The 27,501-nt window shown below is 59.6% G+C and overlaps 2 protein-coding genes across 5 annotated transcripts; one reads left to right on the plus strand and one right to left on the minus strand.

Annotated features, from left to right (window-relative positions):
- Window positions 1–1,354: 1,354 nt before the first annotated feature.
- SELENOM (selenoprotein M) lies at window positions 1,355–3,930 on the plus strand. The gene is made up of 5 exons (XM_014786973.2): window positions 1,355–1,563; window positions 2,795–2,830; window positions 3,034–3,068; window positions 3,433–3,511; window positions 3,591–3,930. The coding sequence occupies exons 1-5, from the start codon at window positions 1,444–1,446 to the stop codon at window positions 3,747–3,749; spliced, it is 429 nt and encodes a 142-aa protein (XP_014642459.1). The 5' UTR covers window positions 1,355–1,443; the 3' UTR covers window positions 3,750–3,930.
- A 315-nt stretch (window positions 3,931–4,245) lies between these two features.
- SMTN (smoothelin) lies at window positions 4,246–26,462 on the minus strand. 4 transcript variants are annotated; one of them, XM_004429771.3, is made up of 21 exons: window positions 26,322–26,462; window positions 24,481–24,611; window positions 19,744–19,892; window positions 19,259–19,352; window positions 19,088–19,166; window positions 18,910–19,007; window positions 17,702–18,022; window positions 17,541–17,613; window positions 16,870–16,941; window positions 16,268–16,789; window positions 15,901–16,073; window positions 12,725–12,877; window positions 12,564–12,639; window positions 11,280–11,444; window positions 11,124–11,186; window positions 10,838–10,904; window positions 9,527–9,700; window positions 9,213–9,330; window positions 8,478–8,629; window positions 7,351–7,515; window positions 4,246–4,390 (listed from the first exon to the last, which is right to left on the minus strand). In XM_004429771.3, the coding sequence occupies exons 2-20, from the start codon at window positions 24,529–24,531 to the stop codon at window positions 7,371–7,373; spliced, it is 2,745 nt and encodes a 914-aa protein (XP_004429828.2). In that variant the 5' UTR covers window positions 24,532–24,611; window positions 26,322–26,462; the 3' UTR covers window positions 4,246–4,390; window positions 7,351–7,370. The 4 variants fall into 4 exon arrangements, with proteins under 4 accessions (XP_004429828.2, XP_087280078.1, XP_087280079.1 ...); XM_087423952.1 differs by having other exon boundaries at window positions 4,252–4,586; XM_087423953.1 differs by having other exon boundaries at window positions 4,252–7,515; window positions 9,213–9,327.
- Between the last annotated feature and the right edge of the window lie 1,039 nt (window positions 26,463–27,501).

Here is a 27,501-nt window from a genome sequence, read left to right on the forward strand (position 1 = left end):
CTTGACCTAACAATTGGTCCCCTCTCTGATGATTACTTTGGGTCAAATTCTGAGAAGTGGAATGACTGGGTCGAAGAAATGTCTTTAGGGTTTTATTGAGTCAAACTGCCCTTCCGAACAGTTGGATGAATTCATACTTCCCCAGCAATAAATAGAGTGTTACACAGAGCCTATGGTGTCAATAGTCTGGACAGAACCAATTATATTTACAGTGCCCTCATGTATTTATAGGGAATATTAAATAATTAAATAAGAATTAAATTTAAGTAAATAATAATTAAATAACAGGTCTAAGTCTATTCTTATTATATCTTCACAATCAAGTCAGCAAACGGGAGCTAGTGGGGTACGAGCAAAGGGCTCAGTGCAGACCTGACATCCACTAGTCCCAGTGTCTAGGGCCTATGATACTTCTAGGGGTCCACAAAAATGTTTTAATTTTAATTTCTTTTAACGTTGGAAAAAAATAATGAATATATAATAGCAATGAATCCAGTCTGGATTATATTCATCTTTTTATCACAGCAGTTGTAAAATCCAATTTTTAATATATTTTTTTAATGGAGGAAGGTGCCCAGAAAGGCAAAAATGCCTAGGGTCCCTGAAAGTCGTAATGCAGCCTTGGCTTGATGTTGAGAAGGATTCTGAGTCCCAGTCTCGATTCAATGGGAAAGAGCACGGCGACCAATTTGCTGTGTCTGCCTTAGGCCTGAAGAGGGGAAGTGGCATCCTGACCTAGTCGTCTCTGGTTTGGTGAGATGAGCGCAGAGACGTTTCAGATTCAAATCCCAGATCCACAGCTTAATTGTTGTACTTTTCTAAGCCTGTTTCCTAACCTGAAATACGGAGTTCCTGGGGCCTTTACGAGGTAAGGAATGAAACAAGGAAAGCCAACACTGTGCCAGCTACTGTTCTAAAGAGCTTTATGTGTATTAACCCTTTTATCCTCTCAGTCCCTACAGAGTACTAATATTCCTATCGCCACAATGTGTGCTTCAGGGAATTGAAACCTGGATCGGAATCTCATCCAGAGAAATAAAAAAACACAAACAACGATTCTCCAGGCCTCAGTTTCCCCATCTTCAAGTCGAGCGTCTGGCCTAGACACTACCGTGTCCGTCCGCAGACTGCCCGCGCCCCCTGCCGGCGCGAGGGGGCACTGTCTGGCCGCATCTTGCTGGAGCGTCCACGCTCTCGGTCGGCAGAGGGAGCGTGGACACCCTCGGGACTCGGAAAGTAAAGGCCTGAGGGCCAGCAAGGAGCCCGAACCCCGTCGGGAGCAGGCGGAAGGCCCCCACGCGGGCCCTGGGACGGAGACCGCGAGCTGGGGGCGTGGTCCCTAGCGGGGCGGGCCTCGAGCGGGGCGGGGCCCGCCCTCCGGCCCAGACGTGGCGCGGTGGTCGGGCGGTTCACCTCCAGCTTGGCACCTTCCGGCCGGTACCCATGCATCTCCCGCTGCCTCCGCGGCCCCTACTGCTGCTTCTCGCGGCACTCGCGGCCGCCACCACCACCTTCCGGCCCGACTGGAACCGTCTGCACGGCCTGGCCCGAGCCCGGGTAGAGGTGAGTGAGCCGGCCCCCAGCCTGAGGACCACCGCCCCTCTCCCCTGTGGCCCCTTAGCCTTAGGACCACCGCCGGCTGTGGCCCCAGGACCCTCCAGACTCCCAAGTCCCCGTAGGCGCCGGGACCATCCCTCCCGCTCCCCAGCCTCAGGATGCCCCAGCTCCCACGGTGGAAACCCGAGACACCCGATCTTGCGGCCTGGAAATCTGAACCCCTCCCCAGTTCCCCATCTGGCCGGACAGCGGGCCCCCAGACACATTGGTCCTGTCCCCTCACTCTTCTCCCGGCCTATGACTCTCCCAAACCTTCGCTCTGGAGCCCAACTTCCCATCCCCCCATCACTCCACTTTTTCCTGGAATTCCTCCCTCACCCCAGTTCCGGTTGGTCTCTCTCCCTTTGGCTGGGGGAGGGAAAACCTTCTGGGCGCCTCCCCCGACCATGCGAAAGCCAGGGAACAGGGCTGGGAACTAACTGCATTACCAACACTTACTCCTCAGCAGGCCCCCACGCTCCCCAAGGAGGAAAGTCTCCTCCTGTGTGACTTGGGTCGTCACAGATCCTCTCTGGGCCTTAGTTTTCTGTCTGACAGAAGGTGGGGGAGGAGGAGGAAGGACTAGAATGGGTGGTCCTGGGGTCTGGACTCCCGCTGAGAGGTAGCTTCCCCTTAGGGAGTGCAGGGAGGGGCTCTCCCATCCTCCCATGTTGGGGAAGCAACCAGATAGTCTGTAGGGCTGGGCCACAGGTGGCAGGGAGGGCCAGCTCTGCATGGGGTGGGGTAGGGACCGGATGGCAGGCATCTCTAATGGGGCCCCCAGGGCAGTTCTGAGCTGTTTCCTTCTGGTCTGCCTCCACCCTGAGGTTCTAGGGGCCAAAGGCCCGGCCCAGGTCTCTACTGCTCAAGAGGAAAAGGGTGATCATTTCTCTTGGGCATTGGGAGTGAGTCAACAGTCAGTAAGGTGTGCAGGCAAGAGCCCCGAGGCTGGTAAGTGCCCTTGGGGTCTCTGGCCTTGCTCTTCTTTTCCCTTGGTGTCCCTAGGCCTGTTTCCTCATCTGTACAGAGTTCCCCCTTCTGCCCACAAGCGGCCTCCCATCTCCTCACCTTGGGAACTGCTGCTCCAGGGTTAATCCACAGCCCAACCCAACTCGGGGATGAGGGTGAAATGGCCTTGAGGGTGTGGTTGGGGCAGATTTGAGGTACTCTTGAACTATCCTATTTTGTCTCCCTCCAGACCTGTGGGGGATGACAGCTGAATCGCCTGAGGGAGGTGAGTTTGAAGGAAGGGGTCTCCAGCTCTGTTCCCCCAAGCCTCTTGGGGGTGGGCGACATGGTTCCAGTGATTGGGTGGGGGAGGATCCCTGGGCTGGGAGTCAGGAGCCTTCACCTGACTCACTGTGTGACCTCACTGGGCTTCAGTTTCCCCGTAGTACCTGGAGGGCTTGGGGGTCTGATGCTCTGGTTCCTCCCTAGGTGAAGGCCTTTGTCACCCAGGACATCCCATTCTAGTATCCTTCTTTTGTGCTAGGGGAGGGAGAATGGGGAGAGGATCTGGGAGAACTTCCTTCCACTTAACTTCACAGATGGGGATGACAGATGGTTTTCATCTGACAAGTGGAACTGATTGGTAGTGGCTGCCCAGAGAATTCTGAGGTGGTCTTGGGAAGGCAAAAGAAATTGACTAGTGATGACTGCCACAGACACAGGAACGGAGAGGAGGGCCCTTTACTTCTTTGAACCCTTATTTCCTTACGTGTAAATGGGAATCCCTGCCCTACCTGGGCAAACGAGGCGGTGCTGTTCACATCAGCAAGGCCCTGGGAGACCCCATCTGCCTCGGTCCACCACTACCCACCTTAACACCATCTCTTGTCACAACCTGGTAATGAAACACCTCCCGGGGGCCGACCCAGAGCTCGTGTTGCTGGGCCACCGCTACGAGGAACTGGAGGTGAGACCCTGGGAGGTGGGCGGGGGGCAGGGCGAGAGGCGGGGCCCAGCGCACTGACCCCGCCCTTCCTCCACTTCAGCGAATCCCACTCAGCGAAATGACCCGCGAGGAGATCAACGCGCTGGTGCAGGAGCTCGGCTTCTACCGCAAGGCGGCGCCGGACGATCCTGTGCCCCCCGAGTACCTGCGGGCGCCCGCTAAGCCCGCCGAAGGCGCTCCGGCCCGCCCTGACCTGTAGGTCCGGGGGCGCGGTACCCCCCCTGCCTGAGCCCTGGGGACAGAATGAAGCGTTCAGCGTCCCGGGAGCACCTCCCTCGCTGAGGGCCGACGCCCGGTCCCGGAGCTGCAGGGATAGAGTTGGGGATTCCTCCTAACCCCTCTTCCCTCCCTAGGTCAACTAAATCCCCTTCCACCTTAAACTGACTTGACTCCTTCCTTGCAGCGGGCGGGTGGGGAACAGGAGCCTCCCGAATACCCCCATCCCCAACTGCTTGGCTTCAGGAGTGGGGACGTGGGGGCACCTTGACGAGCCGCCCTTCATTTAACCGCCCAAAACAGGCAGAGAGGAATCAGGGTCGTTGAAAACCAATAATTTATCAAAACGCTGCGTGTGTATGCGGGGGAGGGTGTCGCGACAGACAGGGCAGCGATGGGCAGGCGCACAGGGAGGGGATGGTGCCTGGATGGTGGAGGCAGCTTGCCGCAGGCGGGCGGTGGGGGCGGGGAGGCTAAACATTCTTGCCGCGCAGGCGCAGCTCGTGGCGCCGCAGGTGGTTGTAGAGCGACTGCACATAGGTGAAGACGCACTTGGGGTCGGGCTTCTTGCCCATGATCATCATGTCATCCACCTCCACCAGGGGCACGCAGTCCACCAGCATCCTGCGGGGAGGGGGCACGGGGGTGCTTGTCAGCGCTGGCCCCGCCTCTTGCGGCGACCCTCCACCTGGAGGTCTTTTCACTGCCGTAGCCTGCTGGTCTTCCATAAACTCCAGATTCTTGATTGACTGAATGGGGTAAAAGCCTTCCAGGAAGGCAGGAAACCCCAGTCCCCACTCACCCAAGCCTGGAGGCACGCCTGTGGGGAGCGAAGCCAGGCAGGTGGAGGTGGGATGGGGGAGACGAGCACCGTACCCCGACCCAGTCCGGGCAGGGTCTGTGTCTCCACCCTCAGGCCTGGGGAGGTCCTGACTCCCGACCCCGCCCACGTTCTCTCCGGAGGGCCGCCTCCTGCCCACCCTCAACGGCACACTCCAGACGGCAGAAGCCTCTCAACTGGGCTGTTGCATCCGGAGTGGGGGAGGGGGGCTTACCACTGGCAAATCTTTCCCTGCAGCCAGGACCCGCCCCAGTGACCCTCTGGGCCCAAGATTATCTGCCAGCTGCCTGGCCTGGTACCTCCTGCAGAGAGCCCCAGAAACCCCTGTCCTTACCCCAGGGGACAATCTTGCTGCAAGAGATAGGAGGCCAGGGAGTGTGTGTGTGGGGGATTCCTTTAGCCCTTACCACCGCCCTTGGGTAGAAAAGGGAAAGCAGATGACCAACACAGGACCAACACAGACAGGGCCATCTACAACATGCTCAGGGGTGGGACCACTCTTCTGTCCATCCTCCAGAGTGCTAGCTGCACTTTACAGATAAGGAAACTGAGTCACAGAGCAGAGGAGCCATTTGTTCCAAGCCCCACAGCTTAGTAGGTGCAGGGCTGGGCCTCATGGGCCCCAGGCCTCCAGCCCTGGGTGTGGGCGCCTGCCTGGAGCCCCCTCTTCCCCACTGCAGGAGCTCTCTCCCCACTCTGGGGTGAGTGGGTTGCATCTACTAAGCAACTGACAGCCCCAGAGCTCTAAAGCTAGAGTTTGCTCCCTGGCTCCATTTCCCCTCCTCTCCCAGAGCAAGACCTCTTCTGCTTTGCTCTCTCCCATCTACAATGCCTGGCATATAGTAGGCACTCAGCTAGTGTTGTTAAGTGAGTTTCCTTTAGCAGGAAAGGCATAAGGGCAGGAACTGTTTCTGTTCCCAAGACACCCAAGGGCCCATGACTCCCTCCCATCTTGTGCCTTCAAGGTCAAAGCTGGCACCACAGCCTACTCCCAGCTCACCTGGACTCCTTCAAGGAAGAAGCCTGTTTCAGTCCAGGCTGTACCCCTGACCAGCTGTGTGTGCTAGATAAAGCCCTGCTTTGTTGTAACTCAGTTTCCCCATCTTTATGCAACAGTACAGTCATTCTCTGCCTCATTTGAGACCTTGGAAACACTTAGGATGAGTGAGGGGCTCCTGACTCTGTTGCTGATGTGCTATGTGCCCTTGGGGTCATCTCTGCCCCAGACTGGGCTTGTTCCCCCAGCTATACTGGGTGGGGAGGGCAGCCTCTCTCTGTAGCTTCTTCCAGCTGTGGCTATCTCTCCAGGGATCCCGGCTTCCCTCCCCCAGTGTGGAGCTCCCTCCCACGCCTGGTGTCTTCCCTGGAGACCTTATAAAGCCATTGTTTACACTGGGGCTCACGGCTCAGGGCTCCAGTGACAGGCCAAACACCAGGCAATTCGAGCAACAGTGCAGCTGAGTCACACTTTCCAACTGGATCAGGGCCGGGCTGGGCCCCTCTCCCTTCAGGACGGCTTACTGGACAGCAGCGCCTAAGTCCATATATGACTTGGAGACAGTACCAAGTCCAACCTGCCCTCACCTGCACAGCTTCTCTGAGGATATGTGTGCACGTGTGGGCTGCCCCCACAATAGCTCCAGGCCCTGAGGGACATCTGAGTGTACCCCTCCCTAGCTCTGTCCCTGACTCACATTACTTTGGGCAATCCCCTTGCTCCCTCTGGGCCTCTGTCTTTTTTTCTCTACAAAATGGGTGGGAAAAGTGATGGGGCAACGAAAAGAGCCACTAAGTGAGGAGTCTAGAGTTCCAGTTTCTGGCCCCAGCTCTGACCTAACCCCCTTGGGACACTCTGAGCCCACCTCTGTCCTTCTCTGAGCCCCATGTCTGTAATGGGCAGTTAGCTCAGGATCTGAATTCTCTACTGTGGCCCTGAGGGGAGGTGACCAGACAGGAAATGCCACAGCTGGCCCGGGGATCCAGGACCCCAACTAGAAACATCTCGTTAAACTGGCCTTGCTCCTCAGCTCCCCATTTGGAGCATGGCATCATCAACTCCCCAGTGCCCAAACTGGAGGCCTGGGAGGCTTTCTTGACCCTTCTTGTCCCTCTCCAAACTGGATCCATCAGGAAGCCTGTCCTTCTTAAGCTGCTCCAGCTATCTAGTCCATCCCCTCCCTTCCCATTCCTCATCCAAGGATTGTTCTAGAATGCTCACCAGATCACATACATCTGCCTCTGTTTGAAAACCTTTTATGACTCTTGTCCTTAGGAGGAAGTTCAGACTCCTGACTGTGGCCCCTTCCTCCCCCTCACACCCAGACTAAACTACCTTTCCTTCCTGGGTGTGCCATGCTCTCCATCTCTTGGCCCCCAGCCCGGTGCACAGGCTCATCCCTCTGCCTGAGACGCCCTCTCCCTCCTTTGAGCCTGAACTTGTTCAGATCTCAGCTTGGTCTGCATTTTTTTCAGATAGTTGTCCTGGACCTGCAGGCTGGGTCAGGTGTCCCCCTGGATTCCCTCCTGGGCTTCCTCCATCTCAGTCCTGCTCACCTGGGTTATCACTGCCCATTTAGGAGAGTGGTCTCGCCTCCTAGGCCCTGAACTGCCAGAAGACAGGGCCATATCTGGCTCCTTCTGGCTCTTTTCAGGGTCCCCTGTTCCCCCACCCACCTCCCGGGCCTCTGCCCCGCTGAGCAGATTCCGGTGAAACGGGGCAGACGGGCAAGGCGGCGTTTCTCACCGTGGGGCCCCAAGCAGGGGTTAGGACTTTTTGGTTTTTACCAGCCCCTTCTGGACCAGACAGCGGTAGAACTCCTGGATGTACGTGTACACGCACTTCCAGTCAGGCTCTCGAAGCCGCACCATGTCCTCTGTGTCCAGGAGCTGCGGGCAGTCCGCATGGGTCCTGGGGAGGGTAGGGGGCCGGGAAGGGGCAGGGAGGCAGGCCCGGGCGGGGAAGAGGGGGAAGAGGCAGAGAAGAGAGAGGGGAGGAGAACAGAGAGACACACACATACACACACACACAGAGACATGAGTTCAGTTACATTCTCAGTGCTGCAGTCTGCCAGCCCCCCGCATGCCCCCTTCCCATCGTGGACGTGCCGTTCACTACCCGTCACTAATGGTGTGCGATGCAGACAGGGGTGGGGGGCCAGACCAGTCACAGGTGCAGAGAACTCTTGGGGCAAGCGGGAACGCGGGGTGGGGGGCGATGGCGTTGGCGCCAAGGTTGGAGAGGAGGGCTGTGCCCCAGGGAGGGGGGGTGAGGGAGGCGTGAGAGGAGGTGGAGGGAGGAGGAAGAGGAAGAAATCTGAAGGGAACCAGAAAGAGAAAGGGAGAGAAGGAAAGACAGATGGAGGAGGGTGCTGAGGGTGAGGTGAGCAGACGGGGCAACGATTCCAAAGTGGAGGGCTTGCTGATGTCCTATATAAGCCTCTGGCAACACCTATATAGGCTGGGCGGGCACGGTGCCCGGGCCAGGAGCCTCCTTTTGGAATCTCCAGCCGGGATCCCGTGGGAGCAGGAAGCTCTGGTGATAGTGGGAGGAGAGCAGGACAGAGGAAGGGAAAGAGAGAGGGAGAAGGGGGCAGAGGGAGGATGGAGGGGATATGGACAGGGCCACCTGGTGGGCCTTGGCCCGGGCTGGTAGGCGGGCCTGTGGCTCCTTCGTTCCGGCAGGCACCTGGCACACTCAGCAGCGAGTGGGTGGTGTGGAAGAGGACGGGGGCTTTCTGGGGCAGGGGGTCTCAGCCGCTGTCTGACAGTGCAGCTGGCCAGCTCCAGGGGGCTTGGGGGCAGCTGGGCCTAGCCCAGGTGCCCAGCCCCAGATGCCCAGCCGATGCCAGCAGGGCTGGGGCCCACACTTACTCGGCGGATGAGAAGGCCACCTCGAAGTTCTGGCGCCGGTTCTGCGGGCTGAGCTGCCCATAGTCAAAGGCCTCCGGGAAGAAGTTGTGCACCAAGGCACAGAAGGCCATCCCGTCACTCCAACTCGAGGAGAAGTTCTGGATGTCCACATGCTATGGGTGGTGGGAGGACTGGTCAGCTCCCCCATGCCTTCTACCCCCCAGCATTTTAGCATTCCAGACCTAGGGCAACTGGGCTCAGAGAGGCCCTGTAGCTTGCCCAAGGCTGCACAGCAGGTGAGCAGTGAGAATATGAGCTTCCTTCAACTCAGTTTGTCAACTCCTACGTCTACTACTTAACCAGGACAGAGCAACCAAGAGGCCCAGCACCACCCAGCTAAAGCCATGGTCATGCTCCCATCATTCCTTCCCTTATCTATAGAAATTAACCCAGTGTCCCCCACAGAGCAATGAGGAAGGGACTCCACAGGTGGGTTCTGGCCCTGAACCATGCCCACCATACAAGGGGCCCTCAGGCTCTTCCATTTAATCACTTATTCTAGAATGTGTTGTGTCCTCTTTGAGCCTGTCTCCTTATCCCAGAAGAGGGCTTCCCAACTGCCCTGCCAGCCACGCTGGCTGTGAAGGGTAGGGGGTGGGGGTGGGGGGAGTGAGAAGGAGTTCAGCCAAGAGGGAGGTGCCGAACTGCGGTCCGGTCCGGGAGGGCCGCCGGGCCCCCTGGCCTCATAGAGCTCACCTCGTAGCCACGCGTCTTGGCTCGGCACCAGTCCAGCAACATCTGCTTGATGCTGTTGGCGTTGGGGACCCCGAAGCTGGTGGACCGCTGCACGGCTGCGCGGGGTCCGCCAGGGCTGCTGCGGGGGCGGTGTTTCGAGCCAGGTCACAAGAGAGTAGGGGCGCCACCTCGGTCTGCCCACCCAGCGGGCCCCAGGCCCCGCCTTCCTGACCTTCAGGCCCCACCCACCCCAGCTCCAGCCGCCCCCTTCCCCTTCGGGCCCTGCCCACCACTGCCCAGCACCACTCCCTTCTCCGGCCCCCGCTGTCTCTCACCCCGCGGCGCCTTCCTTCTCCAGCTTCTCAATCATGGCTTTGCGCGCCTGGGAGGCTGAGGTCTTGGGCAGGCTCTGTGCCTTCATCAGCTCTTTCTTCTTCTCCGCCTGGCGCTTCTCGAGCGCCGCCAGGCTCCCGGGCCGCGGGCTGGCCTCGTCCTCGCGGTCGAAGATACTAGGAGGTTGGGAGACGACTGTTAGGCGGCTCCCGAGCCTCGACCCCCACTCGCCAAGGGAGAGGTCTTGTCGCGCTCCACACCCAACACCCTGGTGTATCTCCACGACCCGCAACTCGGGCCAGCAAGGAAGGCGTCTTCATCGCACCCATTTTACGGAGGAGAAGACTGAGGCTCAAACGACAAGAAGATGGGAGCCAAGCTCTTTCAACAGACTTGGCCCCAGGGGAGTTCTCTGAGAAGGCTCGTTGTATCGTCAAGTTACAGGTGAGATCAGATCTGGGCACTATCAACCAACAATGACGACCCAGCGTAATAACAGTAATGGTAATAATAATAGCACATGTCTATTGAGCCTTTCCTATGTGCCATTTTATTTTCTTATGAGCTTTTTTTTTTTTTTTTTTTACTGAGGAAGATTCTCCCTGAGCTAACATTCGTGCCAGTCTTCCTGTATTTCGTATGTGGGTCGCTGCCAAAACATGGCTGAGGAGTGGTGTAGGCCCTCCTGGGAACTGACCCCTGGCCACTGAAGCGGAGCATTTGGAACTTAACCACTAGGCCACCGGGCCTGCTCCCCTTATGTGCCATTTTAAACTTCGCAAGAGGAGGGAGGGACCCTTATCATTTCCACTAATGATGAGGAAACTGAGGGCCCGGGCCTCAGATTTCAGAGGGCATGGGTGGCAGCTCAGGAATTTGAACACAGGTCTCTCTGACCCTGAGTCCCTGGACCCCTCTGGTTCTCAGCCTGAATTCTGATCCTACCAGCCCCACATTCTCTGTCACATGGGGTGGTACCCCTCCCTCATGGGGCTAAGGAGGAAAGGTGCTCTGTGATGTGGGACATGGTCTGCAGACATTGGGAAGTGGCAGTGCCCCCAGGCAGCTCATTGTGGCAGGTAGGCCTCTCTAAGGGTTCAGTGCTACTGCTGCCACTCAGAGCTGTGAGACTCCGAGCAAATCTCTGGTCTCCCCCGTCGTGCGGCTGAGGATGAGGTGAGATCACAAGGGGAGCAGGAGTGGTCTGACTCCCACCTGCCCCTCCCTGGCTGTATGCCTATCACCTCCCAGCACCTCAGTCTACCCCTCTGTAGAATGAGTATGCAGTGAGGTCCCCTGTGGCCTGTGCTCACCTGCCCATCTTCTTGGATGATGATGAGGAGAAGGTCTTGGTTTGCACCACAGTGCTGCCACCACTATCTGCAAGAAAGGGGAAGAGGAGCAGGGTGAGGGCCTGGGCTGGACGTCAAGAGATGGGGCGGGGGGCTATGGGGCAGGATGGTGGTAGCCACAGGCAGAGAAGAGAAAGTGAATGCTGGACAGAGAGATACACAGATGAAAGTATGGAGAGAGAGCTTGAGGAAGAGCCTGAGGAGACGGGCAGGCAGGCAGGCACAGGGTGACGCCGGGCAGCCTTACTCTCCGAGCGCCTCACGAAACTTGACTCCACCGTGGTGGTGCGGGCCGTCCGTTTGCCATCATCTGGAGGGGCAGGGGATGAGAGGAAGGGTGTGAGAGGCATGGGGGCCAGCGGGGTGGACGTGTTCCCACCTTGAGCCCTGCTTGGCTCCTTACTGGAGTGGACGAGCCGCTCAGTCTTAGTGACAGTGCTGACAGCTGAGCCGTCGGCTGCCCGCTGGCTGTGCCGCGTGGTGGTCTCAGTGGCTGTGTTGCCACGGCTCTCCCCTGGCCGGGCCCGTGCCTCTTGCAGCCGCCGTTCTCGTTCCTTGTCCCGCTGGTCTGGGCAGGGAATGCCCCGTGCATGCCCGGAAGGGACACCCATCACCCACACAGCACATATGCATGGGCACACGGGGCACACAAGATGGGGTGGAGGGCAACTTGTTAGAAATACCAAAGACACAGGGACAAGGGTCTCTCTAGGAGTAGCTGGGGATGAGGGGATAGCCATAACTTGGGAGGGAGTAAGGGTGTGTGGTGTGTGGCGAGGGACTCAGGCAGAAAAGGGGGAATATGGAATAGTTGAACTCAAAGGGGGAGTATTTGGATCCAAGAAGGGAGTTTCCATGGGAATGAGTAGCTGAGTCTGGAGGGAGTATCTAGATCTAGGGAGGGAGTAGCAGTGTCCAGGGAAGAAGCTGGGTGAGGGCAGTAGTTGAGTGCGCCTTCAAATGGGTTTTAGTGGGAAGAAGAGCAGCTAGAGGAATAAATATCCAGGTCCAAGGAGGGAATAATTGGAGGTACCTGGGAAGCAATTTGATCCAGGAAAGAGTAGTTGGGAGAAAAGCTGGCAAAGAGGGTAACTGGGCCTAAAGAAGTAGGTGAGTGGGGATAGAGGCTGGGTGGCCATCAGTGGGCCCTGGAGGAAGCAAGCAGCTAGATTCAGAGAGGAAGTAATTGAGAGTATCTGGAGAAGCAAATGAAGCTAGAATCTCAGGGAAAGAATAGCTGAGTCCAGGGAGGAAGTACCTGGGGGAGGAAGTAGCTGTGCCCAGGGAAGGGGAAGCTGGGTGGGGGCAGAGGCTAAGGTGGTCATCAGTGAACCTCAAGGAGAGAGAAGCAGCTGGGAGAAGGAGTATCTGGATTCAGGGAAGGAGTAATTGACAGAACCTGGAGAAGCAATTTGGTCCAAGGAAGAGTAGCTGAGAAAGTAACTGGGTCTAGGAAGAAAAGAAGCTGGTTGGGGACAGAAACTGGGGCGGCCAGGGGGAGAGAAGCAGCTAGGGAAGGGAGCAGCTGGATCCAGGGGGAAGGGGGCAAGGGAACAGCTGGGTCTAGAGAAGGAGAAGCTAGGGAGGGCAGTTACTGAGCTGGAATGTCCACACATGGAGCCCAGAGTGAGAGGAGCAGCTGAGGAATGGAGGAGCTGGATCTAGGGTGGGAAAACTGGCTCTCTACCTCTCTTCCTTTGTCGGAGCTCACGTAGTGCAGCCCGGATGAGCTTCCGCTCCTCAAAGTCTGTAGTTTGATCCAGCTGCGGATAGAGCCCTGTCCTTGTCCACCTGGTGCCTGCTGGTCCCCACCCTCCGCCAACCCCAGCCCACCAGATCCAGCCATACCATCTTGTCCAGGATGCTTTCATCCTCGATAGTCATCAGCTCCTCAGCACTCAGCGGGCTCCGCCTCTCTGGTGCTTTGTCCACCTGGGTCTGCTTAGCGCCATTGGCTACTTCCACTGCTGCAGAGGGGGGCTCTGCTGGCTCTGGCTCCATCTGTGGGGTGGGGAGAGGGCATGGACTTTAAGCAGGGGTATAGATGAAACCCACCATGCCCCTGGCACAGCCTTGGAAATAACCACTAGCCAGCCAGACTGCCTGTTCAAGGATGGCTATGTTGGTGTCAGGCTCAGGGAAGAGGCACTGAGAGCCTTGTAGGGCTTCCAGTGTTGTACCCAGAATTGTGTTAATACAATGAATAGTGGCAATAATGGTGACTGCCATTCAGTGATAAGCACTAGGGATTTTACTGTCCCTATTTAATAGAAGGGAAAACTGAGGCTCAGGGCTGCTGAATGACTTGCCCACAGTCCTTCTATAAGTGTGATGCAGCCTGGCATCTGAGCTGAAGGTACCTAACTCCTGAACCTGAGTTATTTCTGCTGCTTCATTCCCAGCCCCCTCCCAGGCAGGCTGTGCTCTGTCTTGCCAATTCCCAAGGCCTGGGTCCTCCTGGGCCAGCGCCCAGGCAGCACATGTCCCCCCCACCCCCCCAAGGGGGCTGGACCAGGGCCCATAGGCTCCTGACCAGGTGTCTGACTGGGGCTGCCCAGAGCCAAGTCCTCTCTGAAGCTCACCCCTGCTCCCTGCCCCGCACTGGGAACCACCTCTAAGGGGCCTCCAGCCCCAACCTAGCCCCAGACCCTCCTAGGGCATCTCCCCAGCCACTTGCAGATAAGCCACTTGCAGACAAGCCCCTAGCCCAACTATCACAGCCCCTCCCCTCCTGGCAGGGCCTTGCTGTCTGCTGTAAGGGTAAGGAGAGCTGAGGTGGCAGCTGTTCCAGGGAGGCTCGGCCTGGCTGGGGCAGGGTATGGGGGTAGGGTGAGGGGCTGGGACCTGGCCAGGGGCTGCCAGGGCAGCCACCACGCGTGCCTCAGGGCCAGCAGCCTGGCACCGTCTCGCCTCAGTCTTGGAGCGTTAGCGCCCCAGTCCCTGTCCAGATAAGTAAACTGAGGCTCAGAGAAGGTGGGAGCATGCCTAAGGTCACTCAGCAGAGGCAGAACCTGGCTCAAAACCACCCCCTCCCCCCAGCCCATAGGGACTTACGAGACTGCTGCTGCGGGCAGGGCCGGCAGAGGAGCGGCGGCGGGTGCTGAAGGCAGGCGGGTGGGCCACGGGGGTCCCGGCATCCTCGGCCGCCTGGAAGAGGGCCTCAGGGTCTGCAGCGGCCAGGAGCAGCTCGCTGGGTTCCAACTCAGACTCAAGGTCGGGCACAAGTGGGACCCCCAGCCGCAGGCTCAGCACCTCCACCTGCCTGCCCAGTGCGTCCAGCCGCCGGCTCAGTGCTGCTGTCTCCGCCCGCAGCTCTTCAGCGGCCCGGGCCACTGGCTCCACGGCTGAGGCAGCTGCCTCGGCTGCCTGGCTCACTGCTGCCCGGCCTGCCTCAGCCACTGCCCGCAGCTCCTCCAACGCCAGGCCCAGTCGCTCCTCGAGGGCTGCAGCCAGCTCAGACCCGGGCCCCGGTACCCCCGGCATGGTGATGGCGGGGGCTCTATGGCAGGGTGATGATGGGAACAGTGGTAGGGACTGCTGCCTCTGGCTGGCAGTGTCAGAGTCTTTGCAGCTGGCCTGAGGGCGAAGGCAAGGGCAGTGGGCCTGCCCCGCCCCTGCTGGCCTCCCAGTCCGCCACCCGCCAGCTGGGGCTGCAGCCCAAATAGAAACCTATTCTGGGCTCCCTGTGGAGGGGCAGTGGGGGAGGGGTGGCCTGCCCAAGCAGGCAGACCGCCAGGCCTAGCCCTGGCCTTGCAGCACAGCAAGGCTGCGTGGGTTCTGAAGGATTACCAAGGCCAGGGCCCCATGCCCCACAGGTGGAGAAACTGAGGCAGGGAGCAAGGAAGGGGCCTGCTGGGCCATCATGTGCATTAGCTGTGAGCATCTAGTCTGCTAGACTCCAGAGCTTATACTCCTTTGCCCTCATGCCATGCTGTTTTAGAAAGTCTTGAACAGATGGGGGAAATGGAGGCATGGGGAGGCGGGGCTTTGAGCAATCTGCTGTAACAAGTGTCTTGTCCCTGAGATAAATGTCCTCTGGCCTGCCTAAGGCGCTCAGATCCAACCACAGACTCGGAGCAAGTGCATCATAGGCACATTATCTGCTTCCCCTTGGTTCTAGGTGGGGAAACTGAGGTGCGTTGCCAGTATCAGACCCAGGGCTCACTGTGGCACCTCCCACCCTCCCCCAAGGGCCTCAGCCACTCCTCTTCCTCACTCCTTTGCCAGAGTGCACGGAAGTGTACTTTCTGGCCCCTACCCTCTCCCTATCTCCCCTGAGAAGGCCCAAAGCTGGCTCTAGCCGTCTCATCTCGACCAGAGTCCCATTCGGTCCCTGGTGCAGCACAGAGGGCATTACCTGGGCAGCCGGGCAGCCCGCTGGGGATCCCTTCCCTGACTGAGCTCCCAGCCCACGGATCCCAGGCTCGGGAATGAATAATGGAAGGATGCGGCGTATTTGGTTCCCGTGGCACCTGCTGGGCTGCTGCCTCACCTGACTGGGGTGCCCCCCTGCCTGTCTGTCTCCATCAAACCCCCCCACAGATGTTGACGCAGAAGCTAATCACTAATCTCTAATCTCCTAATGGGCCAGGCTGATCTTGGATGAGCAGATGAGCAGCTCTGCATCTCGAGGGGGAGGTCCAGTGTGGGGCAGGAGCAGGGGCACAGGGGCTGCCACAGGAAGAGCACGGCAAGCCTTTACTGCCCTCTCTGAGCCTCAGTTTTCCAGTCTGTTCATTAGGAATGAACCAACCAATTTTGGAGTCAGGATCAGAGATCAGCATGTGGGGACTTAAGGCCAGAGTGAGCTTCTGACGTGTCTAGTGGCTGATATGCTGGGGTCTGGCCTTAGCCTGCCACCACTGGCTGAGGACTGTGGGCAGCCACCTTCTCTCTGGGCCTCAGTTTCCCTGTGTGTGCTGTGGGGAAGGAGCAGAGCAGAGGAACCCTGCTGGCCCTACACTCTGAAGCAGTCTATATGAGGATGATGGATGGTGAGGCTGATGGGGTGAGGAGGGGCTCACCTTAATGCTGTAGCCTCCCCGGCTACCAGGGGAGGTATGGCTGATGCTGGTGACGTGAGTGACACTGCCCAGCCGGGCCAGGGTCCCGGGGCTGCTGACATGGGTGATGGTGCTCTTGCCCCCACTGCTGGTGCTGAGGAGGGTGGGGGTCGCCCGCAGCCCCAGCGTCAGTTCTGGAGGGGAAGAAGGGCTGCTGTCAGGATCAGGTGGGGTCTGGACAGTGCCGGCCAAGGTTGATGGCACCCCTTGCTCCCAGGGCACCCTTTGGAGACAGCCTGAGCCCTAGCCGCAGCACCTGTCCTACGTGCAGAGCTGGGCAGCTGCAGGCGTTCATCCCCAGCAGTGGGGAGGCGAGGGGGAGGCCTACCTGCCCTCTGGTTGCCTGTGGGCAGCAGCACCCGGCCTGTGGAGGCCTGGCCTCGGCCATCCTTGATCTCGATGGTGAACATGGTCTTCATACTGGCCCCTGGCTCGGCACTGCCGACGGCCACGGGCAGCGGGGCACTGGGCTCCTCTGAGCGGGCCACGGGCCCCCCTGCTCTGTTTTCAAGGGGCCTGGCAGCCAAGCCCCGCCCCCCGGGGCCCTCCTCCCGAGGGCAGCTCTGAAGCTCTGCCAGGGGCCGGGCTGTTCCTCGCTGCTCCTTGCTGAACCGGGAGGAGGTGTCACTGGGGCCCCGCAAGGAGGAGCTGCTGGAGGAGGAGGCAGGGGTGGTGCTGATGAGGGAGGGGCCTGGGAGCCTTGCGGGGGTCAAGAGACTTAGGGTCGCCCGGGGTGGGCCATCCTGGAGCCCAGCAGCCATAGGAGAATCAGATGTGAACTTGCGCACGCGGTCCCGCACAGAGCCAGCCCGCTGGAACGGGGAATGTCCGCTGGCAAGGGGGGTGGGTTCTAGAAGGGATAGGAGGGCTGTCGGTGGCTGGGTGTTACAAGGACTGCCCACAGCCTGGGGTAGTGGGAACAGGCAGTACCTCGATTCTGGGCTGGCTGGCGGGGGCTAAGCACGGACAGGGAGCGTTGGCAGGGACGGGGTCCAGCCAGGTCTGGCAGTGTGAGGACGCGGTGGTGGCCATGTGGAGGAAGAGAAAGGAGAGTGGATGGGGGGGTCCACTTCTCCTAGTCCTTTCCCCCACATCTCCTCAGTCTCCCAACCCCTTCCTGCACCCCAGCCTCCCCATCCTGTCCTGCACCTCCCACAGCTCCTGGCCTCCCCACTCAGCTGCCTCTCTCTTACAGGCCCCTCCTTTCCCTCCCGCACTGACCCCAGGATGACTTGGACACTCCTGGGGGCTGGGGCTAGGCTTGGGCTGGAGGAAGGGTGCCCAGATCCTCCCTGCTGATGGGGATGGGGGACACCCCCGCTGGCCAGCACTGCCCATGGCTCCAGCTGGGAGATGGGTGCACTCCCTTATTGGGGAAAAGAATGTGCCTGAGGCCCGTTGCCTTTCAAGGCTGCGGGAGGCCTCTGGCCATGGGTGGGGGGGCGGGGACACCTCAGGAGCAATGGGAGGAGTGTCAGGGACTGCCTAGACCTGAGGAGGCTGGAGCTCTCTAGGCATCAGAACCCATTTTCCAGGCAGGGAAAGAGAGGCTGGGGGAGAGGAAGGCAGATGCCTGTAGCTAGCCCTGCTGGGACCCTCACCTGCTCTCTTTGTGTCGGAGGGACCTTTGGTGGGGCCTTGGGCAGCACGGGGCTCTGTGGGGCCAGGCAGGAGCTGCAGGGGAGACATGGCATGGGCAGGGCCTGAATCCCAGACCGAGGAGTTCACCTGCCTGGCATCCCTGCCCCTTGTCCAGACTCACCTTGTTGACCACCTGCCCCTCAGTGTTGGGGGGCGCCGGCAGCTCCTGGGGCTCGGGGCTGGCGGCCCTGGGTGGGCTGGAGGGTGGCTCCGGGCTGTCCAGAGCCTCAGCGACAGGGCACTGGGCCTCGGCAGGCTCCAGTGGAGGTTCAGGAGAGGTAGTGGTGGGTGAGCTGTCGGGTGAGGCAGGTGAACTGGGTGTGTCCCCAGGTGGGACCCGCAGCAGGAGTGTCACTGTGGTCACATCCCGACTGGTGCCCTCAGGGGTTGGGGTTGGCTCTGGGACCTCTGACTGCTGTTCCTGTTCTTCTCGCTCCGGCACCTGTCAGAGACCCACAGGTTGCAGCCAAGGCTCCCCAGGCTGGCAGGTGGCCAGGGCAGGGCATGCAAAGCACGGGGGCTGGGCATGGCTTCCTGCGGGCACACCTGCACCCGCATGGGTGCAGGCACGCCACAGGCAGTCTCTGATCTTCACTTCCCAACTTCTTGGCACTGCCTAATCAAGGGCAGTTTAGGGAGGACCAGAACGTAATGCCAGGGGTTGGGGATGGCAAGAGACCTGCTGGGGACTTCCAGCCTTAACAGCTCCCTGAAGGGAGGCTCTTGACCCCTGGCCTCAGTCTGGTTAATCAGGGGGCAGCGGGGGAGTCCTGCCAGAACTGGGGACCCAGCGGCCTCTGCTGGCCACTTAGGGAACCTGCACAGCCTGACCTCTCACCCACACTCCCAGAAGAGAGCTGGCTCTGTGAACAGTGCTCCACAGTCAGCTGGGGCCTGACATGCATGCCCTGGTAAGCCAAGGTAAGGATGTGGGCTGTCTGCCGGGGAGGTACCAGGGTCAGATTTGCATTTCAGGGAGATTCCACTGGCTGCTGAGCAGAGGCTGGATGAGCAGCGTGGGTGCGGAAGGTAGGTGTGGAGGCGGGCAGGCCAGCAGGGAGGTCAACAAGGGTGGCAATGGGAGATGGACAGGGATTTGGGAGCAGTGTAGACAGGGTGGCTTTAAGGGGAAGGCCTGGGTAGAGACAAAGTCTGGAGTGGTGGAGATGTGGCCAGAGGCCTGAGATAGAGCCCTAATGTCCCCCAAACACAAGCTGGGGGGCCCCTCTCAGTCAAGTACCAGTCTAGCAGACACAGAGGCCCTCTGTGCTGCTGGCATCCGTGGGCACAGGACACTGGCCCACCCTCTCCCTCGTCCACACCCCTTACCTCACACCGTTCCAGCCTGTCTGTTGCCCGCCCCTTGTTGTCCTCTCTTGAGCCACTGTTGGGACGCCTGCTGTACAACCTCCCAGCCAAGGTGGCGGCTGGAAGGGAAGGGAAAAGTGTCAGGTAAGTGGCTGGGGTGCTGTGGGCAGCATGCAGCAGGGCAGGGCAGGGCACGTACCCTCAATCTCTTGGGCCCGGATGCGGCGGATGGCAGCTCGGATCAGCTTGCGTTCCTCATACTCACCAGCACCTCGCAGCTGTGGGTGAGAGGCAGGCCACGGGTGTTGGGCTTTGGAGTCTAGGTCTTCACCTGCCCTGCCCCCATCCCCTGCCCTGGCCTGGGCCTCACCAGTGCTGTCAGCTCCTCCACGTCATTCATGGACTCCAGCCGCCCTGCCAGCCGCGCCAGAGCAGCCCGCTGCTCGGCCTCCCGCTGCTGAGAGCTGCAGGAACATCATGACTGTCACCCCCACTGCCATGGTCAGGTCCTGGAGGATGTGGGCTGAAGGTAGGGGCCGGGACAGGGTACCCAGAACCTTGGCAGAGGGGCATGTATCTTTGCACATCTTCTGGCTACACGCGGGCACATGCATACCCATGGATGTGAGCACTAATACCACATGTTCAGATGTGCTGTCCACAGGGGTGTGGCCAGGATATCGTGACTGGCATGTGGCCCACAAACATCTCTGTGTATTCCAGATGCATGCCTGTATTGCCATTTGTACATCCAGAGGGGCAGCAGACATACCCATGCTCATGGCCGCCTGCACAACACAAGCTGAGCCCTGGCACATAGTGCCCCACCTGTATGTCCAACCCCCGGTCACTCACTGCAGCCAGTTCTCCTTGTTGTCCTGCCGCTCTGCACGGAAGCGCTTGGATGCCAGGGCCTCCTCCTCACGCTCCAGCTCCTGCCGCTGCAACTCCCGGATGGCAGAGCGGATGCGCCGCCGCTCTGCCAGATCCACTGTGACCTCCAACTGCAGGGCAGGCGGGGGCGAGGGGCAGGTCATTTTGGCCGCCATGGGCGGAGGGCGGGCACCAGCTGCCTACGGCTCATCCTGGGGCACAATGAGTGGTCTGTCTCCACTCCCTCTGCCCCAAGCTTGTCATGTGCCTGCCGCCCACCCAGGGCCCTGGGAAGACCCAGCTCATGGTGCCAGGACTCCTGGATAGCCCACTGTCCAGGCACTCCTTCCTGCCCTCAGAGCCCTTCATCAAACCCCTGAGAGCCAGGGAGTCATGGCAGGAGGAGGGAGGCTACCCTATGAGTCCCTATGTAGGGAAGTGATTTGGTAGCTGGAGTCCACCCTGTGAGCAAGGGAGACTCCCATGCTCTAGTCCCAAAGCACCACAGCCCTGCTGGGGGTGGAAGCCTTATCCACATTGGACAGATGGGGAAACTGAGGCAGAGGCAGGTGCTCAGAAGTCCTAGCTCCCCGCCTGGCTGGGGGCTATTTTTTTCCCTGCACTGGCCCAGCCCTAGTCACTGTCAAAGGGGCCAGGGCCCAGAGTGGAAAAGCCAGTCCCCAAGACAGGGGCCACTCAGGGGCCTAGAGAGGGCATCCAAGGGGACAGGTGCTCCCAACAGCTTCTTAGCCCCTCAGTCCTTAGGAAATTGTGGGTGGCTAGTCTAACCAGGTCCAGGAAAGGGCACCTTCTCTGGGCAGAGTGAGCCAATCCTGTTGCCTCCCCCACACCTCCACCCCCCACACTGTGGCTCAAGGGAGAGAGGACTGGCCCAGGGCCCCCAGGAAGGTAATGGCAGAGATAAACCTCCAGTGCAGGTCTAAGCCAGATGGGAGCAACTATAGGCAAGGTGCTTTCCTCTGCCCCACCCCCCAAATCATTCATGGGTAGGGCCCAGGAATCCTACCCGTTTCCTTTTTAGCCTCCTCCCTCATCATACCTTCCTGCTCCATGGGGGAGCTACGTGGGGGGGATAGGTTTCAGCAGGGAGTATGAGTTGGCCCAACTCAGCCATGAGCTCACTTGTCCCAGTCTGAAGAGAGTAGGGAGAGCCCTGGGGACAGAGCCCTTCAGGGTCCCTTCAGGCTCCACATTCCTGAGGAGCTATGGGAGGGTCCCCTGAGGCTCAGGCCAGAACCCCTAGCTGTCTCCAGCCCAGTCCAGTGCTGGCTGGTTGGTCAGGAGCATGTCCTTAACCTCTCTGTGTCTTGGTTTTCTGATTTGCCACGTGGGACAATGGCCACCACCTCAAGGCAGTGGGTGGGGATGGGGATAGGACTTAGGGTTCCTCCGCATAGCTGAGGATGCAATAAGCATCACCCCCTGCTTGGTTCCAGCCAGTCAGGAGGAGGGAGAGAGAAGCGAGGGCAAATGAAGACAAGATACCCAGAGGCATCAGTAATATTTATTGAGAATCTGTATGCCAGATCCTATGCTGAGCCCCCCACTTATCCTAACCTCACAGAAACCCTAGGTACTTTATTACTCCCATTTGACAGATGAAGAAAGTGAGGCTCCGGAAGGAGAAGTGATTTTCTTGTGGTCAAATGACCTAAGCCAGGATCTGAACCCAGCTCTGACTCTGGGGCCTGCCCTGGGCTGAGGATAGCTCTGTTGCTGGGGTCTGTCTGTCATGGCAGATACCTTGAAGACCCTGGTACTGTGTTGGGGATCCCTCTAGCTTAGACTAGAGATGCCATAGGGCCTAAGGGGACCTATTATAGCAGAGGGAAGGAAAATGATGCTCACCTTCCCATCCCCCAGTCCTGGCCTTGCCTCAGGCCCAGAGCCCTCTGGTACACTTGGAGACTGGGGGCCTGAGGGGACAGCTGGTCCAGCCCCTCCTGTACACACAGTAAAGAGGCTCAGAGATGCAATGACTAGCCCTTTGTCTCCTGGGTCCCCCTTCCCAATGCCCTGGGCTCCAGAGATGGGGTCCTTGTCTCTGAAAAAAGCCTGATGTGGGAACTTGGCCACCTCTGCAACCCCTGGGAGCCTCAGTGTCCCCATCTGGAAAATGGGAGCCTCTGTCTGATTCCGCACCCCCCCGCTGCCCCCCCGCGCCAAGTAGGTGGGGCAGAGCTAGGAAATGGACAACCTCATATATACTGGTCACCTTCCAGCATGACCCTTCCCTTTGGGCCTCGAGGCAAAGGTCCACCCACAGTGTCCCTGCTGTGTGTCCTGTGTTCCCAGCCCTCTCAGGCCCCACCGCCGTTTGTGGAGGGGGCTGTGGGAGGGAGGGAAGGAAGTACAAAGCGCCATTGTCCACCAGGGGGAAGGGGAAGGGGATGGGGCGGTTTCCGAAACTGCCCAGTGAAATTCTCCCGGGAGGAAAGAGGGCGCTTCCTCCTCCCGGGGGGCCGGGCCTCCGGGTACTTCCTGCCCTCGCTGCTGGGGGCGTCTAACAGGCTCTGACGTCTCTCTGGGCATCAGTCTCCCCACCAGCACAATGGAGGAGACTTTCCAGGCATTCGCTCAGTCCCAGCTCCTCTAGTTACCGGTGGCGACAGGCCGGCAGTGGAGCGAGGCCTCGCCAGGGGGCGCTGAAGGCCCGCAGGCTCCGCACGCGCCGACACGCCCCAGGCACCGCCCACGCGTCTCCCACGCAGCCCCGCACCAGGCGCCGAGGGGGAGCCAGACGGGAAACCCTTCTACCGCCTGCTTTAAGATCCTCGGCTACAGAGAGGAAACCGAGGGTCACAGCACTTAAGAAGCTTCCCCAGGTCGCCCAACTAGTGAGTGTCGGAGCCCGAACTCCAACCCGGGCCGGAGGCGGAGAGCGTCCCGGATGTGGCGGAGGGGCACGCGGCGCGCAAGTCCCCAGGTGCCCCCATCCCGCGCAGCCTCCCGCCCCGTCCTCAGGAATGTGCGGGAGCAGAGGCCGGAAGCGGCTACCCCATACCCGAATCAGCCCAACGCTGGGGCGCGAGCCAGCTTTCCCTTATAAGGCCCGGCTCCGCGGGGAGGAGCCCGGCTCGGGACACCCCCGTTCCTGCCACGAGGCCGGCGGGGGCCGGGACGGCGCGGGGCGGGACCCTCGGCAGCGCCCGGGAGCAGTAATGGCCGGCGTCCGGCGGTGGAGGAACCGTCCCGGGTGGGAAAGCCCTTGGGCGGCTTCGTGGTCCGGAGAAGAGGGGCGGGGTCTCATTAGTCCTTTTCCTGGGAGCGGGGCGGGGTGGGGCTGACTACAACCACCGCTCCGGCTTCTCTGAAACCCCTTTCCAGCGCCCAAACCCCGCATGAGGGTGGGGGATGGCGGCTGGAGAACCCTGAGCCTCAGAATGGACCCCTAGAGACGGGGATGCGCGGAGACCTGGCTTTCTCTCTGGAACGCTCTGCCTCTACTACCCGCATTACGATTCTGACTTCCTGAAGGGAGATCGAGCTGACGTGGTGGGAACCTTTGGAAACCCATCCCTTCCAGGCTGCACACAGCCGGCTGTGGCGGTGGCAGACACTCAAGAGAGTCTCAGGTGCTGGTCGGAGGACGCACAGGCTGAGTGCCTTGGGTAGGCCTGCCCAGTGACTGGGCTGGGCTGGCTGGCTCCAGCCTCTGCCTCCAGAGGAATGGTATGGGGGTTGGCTGGGTCACTTGCCTTCTCCCAGGGAAGGTAAATCTTTAATTCCCCCCTTGGACAAGGGTCAGGGGCTGGTGGGTGGGGCTCTGGCCCCTCCTCCAGTTCAGCTGCTCCCTGCCCTTGCTGGTGGGCACGTGCCTGCGCTTGTGTTACCCCACAGCCTCTCTGCCCATGGTAGTGGGAGGGGGGGACTTTAGAGGGGGGCACTCAAGAAGCTGGGGAAAGGGGATAGAGTGGGCCCATCCTTCTTCCAACCCAATATCTGGGCCCATTCCTCTTTCCATCCCCATGCCAACTCTAGGACCTAGATATTATGTTCACACACATCCCCCCTTCCATTTTACAGGTAAAAAAAACTGAGGCTCATAGTGGAAAAATGACAGAGTAGAAGTCACAGAGCTCATAAGGGCCCCCAAGGGCTGTCTCTCTCTATGGGCTCTTCTGACCTTGACTTACCCAGGACTCTTGGTCCCCAATGTACCCCTTTGGGGTTTGTTTGGATCCTGGCACACGCTCTTCCTAGCTGGGTGACCTTGGGCAGGTGATTTCATCTCTCTGAGCCACAGTGTCCTCCTGGCTCTCGGAGCTGCTGTGACGGTGTGCCCAGCACCCAGCCTGCCCCCTGCTGTGCCCTGGCATTGTTAATCATTGCTGCTACTATTATCATTGGGCCAGCCTCCAGGGGTGGGCACGGCCCAGGCTGTTGCTTGGGAGAGGCAAATCCAGCCTCCCCACACCTGTGGCTACACATGGGCGAGTCCTCAGCAGTTCCTGTTTAAACAGGTGGTGGCAGTGGGGGGCTGGGAGGGGCCAGGCCTTGGCACCTGCCATGGACAGGCACATGCCACTGGGGCCTCTGCATCAGCCACTTGGAACAGGCCTAACCCTGTTCCCCTGAGCCTTCCTCCTGCCCCCTCCTCCATTACCTCCTCTTGTCAGCTGAGAGGTAGCCTGGACAGGCCCTGCCTCTCTGGCCTGGCTTGCCTGTCATCACAGTGGGGATGATAGGGCCACTTACCAGCTTCCGCAGGGCTCCCTCATCCAGCCCAGCTAAGGCCTCGTCCGCCATCTTGCTGGCCCCTAGCTCCGTCTGTCTCCTCCTGGTACGATCTCCAGTGCCCGTAGCACCTCACACCAGCTCAGGGAATTCTGCAGCAGATAGGCATAAATCAGGCCTGCTGGGACCTTTAGAAACTCCAGGCACTTAGGCTCTGTGCCTCATTTCCCCCCTCTAAACCATGATCATCCATTGGTGTCCCATTCTTGCTACCTGTGATGTAGCTCCTGGCTGGGAGTTGCCCTCTGTCCTAGGGTAGTGTGCTGGAAAACTCAACAAACCAAAGTAGGAATCCCTGGTTCCAGCCCAGCCAACTTGACTACCAACCTGCGGTGTGGCCTAAGCTGGGCCCTCACCCTGTCTAAGCATCAAACAGGGAGGGTCGGGACCTAGATTGAGAAGCCTGGGCCCAGCAAAGCTCACCCCAGCTGTGCTCACCACCAGGGGGTGCCCGCCAGACTCCACAGTTTCCTGCCCCACCCACCCATCCCCAGGGCCTGTCTAGCCCCCAACCACCCAGAAAGTTCAGCCTCTGGCTGTGGGCTGAGCTGCCACTGCCACTTTCATTTTCCCAGGTGACTTAAGCCATTGGAGGTAACACCCTGTCTTCCAATTCTTGAGGACAGCACTCTATACACACCCCTCTCCACTCTTCTCTTTCTTGCCCTCCCCCTGATACCAACTGTCCTGACCTCATGAAGCCAGGTGTCCAGGCACCCAGCTTCTCTGTTTACACACTTAGAATTCAATTCCCCAGCTGGTAGGGCCTTCAGAAGCTGATTCGTCCAACCTCTGGACTTAAGCAAACTGAGTATTGGAGAGGGCCAGGGATTTGTCACCGGGAAGGAGGATCCCAAAGACCCAGAGGGCAGGGTGGATTTAATAAAAATTTTGGCCACCTCTGGCTTCTGAAGCTCCCTTCCCCCATTACTGCCCATCAAAATGAGCCCCCTAAATCTTGGCCCAGCCTGCTAGTGCAGCTCTTTCCTTCCTCTGCAGCTCTAATGTCTGTCTGGAATTTGAGGGCCCACAACCTGACACACCATAGGTGCTTAGTTAATGTACGGTGACTGAAATGGCCCCAGGATTGTCCTCCCTCCTGTTGATTCATCCCTCAGTCATCCCTTCCCCCTCCCCAGAACAGTCACTTGTCGAATCACCCCATCCGGTGGATGGGTCTGGGGGGATCCTAATCCACACATTTGGGGTTCATCGGACCCTGCCTGTTCAAGTCGATGCTTGCTTTTCCCAAGCCCATAGGCTGGGGCGGGTGTCAACCTCCCAACCTCCTTCTATTGGGGTCCTTGCTTCTTATCTACCTACTTTGAGATACCCCCGCCCCAAGAGTGTCATTCAGCAATCATCAGACTTATTTGCTGTGGACATTCATATTCCCCCCTGTCTCCTGAGGGGCAGGGTCCCTGATGCGCAATCTAGGATGCCCGGGGGCTGTGGGAAGCCTTTTTCTCCTCAGGGATTCCCGCCGCTGCCCCATTCCCGTCCCGTGGCTCCCTGTCACACAGTCTGGGGTCCCCGGAGATTGTGAGAGGCCTCAGAAGAATGTGGGGGCTTCCCCAGGGTGTCTGCCCCCACAGACTAGCCCCCCTGGGGGTCGTGGAGCCTCTTGGAGGTCCGTGGGCGTCCTTCCCCGCGGTCTTAGAACCTTATCCCATGGCTTAGAGCCCCCGCGGATGGGTGGGGGCTCCCAGGTCTGGGAGTCCCAGAACCCACGTCCAGATATCCGGGTTCCACCCCGGGACCCGTCGGGGGTCCTGGTGCCACCCGGAGGCCCGCACACCAACCTCTCAGTCCGGCCCGCCCGTCTGGCGCGGGCTCAAGTTAGGTCGCTTGGGATCCGACAGATGGACTAGGAACGGTCAGGCGGAAAGCGCCACGACCGGGATCCCAGTCCCGCTCAGCAACCGTCCTCAGGATTGTGCAAGCGCCGCCCGTCCAGCCGCGCCAGCAGCCCCGCTGGCTCCGCCCCGCGCCGCCGCGCCAGCCAATCCTCCGGAGGGTCCGGCCCACCCTCGTGTCCCATTGGGAAAATTCAATTTGGTGGCCACGCCCCTCGGGGGAGGCCACGCCCCCTCGGGGGAGGCCACGCCCCTCGCGTGGCAGGGTTGTAGGGGATTGTAGTCTTGGGGCGACTGCCGCCTCGGCCTTGGCTGGTCGAGAGGGCGTCGGCAGGAGGACGCAGCTTTGCGCCAAAGTCGGGGAGCGCGCCCAAAGCCGGGGTAAGTGGCCCGGGATCGTCCGAGTCACAGAGCTTTCAGGACGGCCCCTCTCCGCCCTCCTCTTTGTTCGTAACACCGTGTCCCCTCCCCCGACTCCGCCCCCTCCTCACATCAGTGCCCGGGATTGGCCACCGCCCCCAGGCTGCTTTCGGGACACCTGGTCTGGGCCACCTCAGAGCAGGGACTAAGTGACATGCAGCACCTTGATCTTATGTTGGAGCATCTCAGGGTCCCTCTCAGATAAAGCGGGATCAATCACGTAACACCTCTTCCGCAGCCGACACACCTTTGCACAGACATTGCCCTCATCTGTCATGCTTTTCCCTTCCAGCCCCCTCAGGGTCAACCTCTTGGAAAGCTCGAGTTCTAACTAGGGAATACGGAGTCCAGACTTGCATTCAACAAATGGAGGAAATTGAGGCCCAGAGAGAGCCAGCATACCCAAGACAACACAAGGAGTCAGCAAGGGGACCCAAGAGCTCAGACTCACTAGGGAAAGCCACTCCATCTCCCGCGCTGGAGGTCAAGGAGCCTCCCACAGGTCTCCATGGAGACCAAAGGGAGTTGGAGCCTGGGAGGTGGGGTCTGGAGTCCTGTCTGTCAAATAAAAATAATATTATCAACTCGTTTATTTTATACTTGCCATGTACCAGGCATATAATCCCTATAACAACCATTTGAGCCCAGGATTACTGTCCCGCCTTACAGATGAGTAAGTAGTGGAAGCTGATAAGTAGTGGAATTG

This window comes from Ceratotherium simum, chromosome 35 (genome assembly GCF_057802395.1).
Source record: "Ceratotherium simum simum isolate JZ-2026a chromosome 35, ASM5780239v1, whole genome shotgun sequence".
In the NCBI taxonomy this organism is placed as follows: domain Eukaryota; kingdom Metazoa; phylum Chordata; class Mammalia; order Perissodactyla; family Rhinocerotidae; genus Ceratotherium; species Ceratotherium simum.

Excerpts from the sequence above, each read along its gene's own strand:
- SMTN (XM_004429771.3), bottom strand. The coding sequence starts at position 24,531 with ATGGCGGACGAGGCCTTAGCTGGGCTGGATGAGGGAGCCCTGCGGAAG. Across the intron at positions 18,023-18,909 it reads ACAGGCTGGAACGGTGTGAG|GTGCCGGAGCGAGAAGAACA; the intron begins GTAAGGGGTGTG and ends GGTCTCTGACAG. Across the intron at positions 16,074-16,267 it reads CACAGGCAACCAGAGGGCAG|AACTGACGCTGGGGCTGCGG; the intron begins GTAGGCCTCCCC and ends CTTCCCCTCCAG.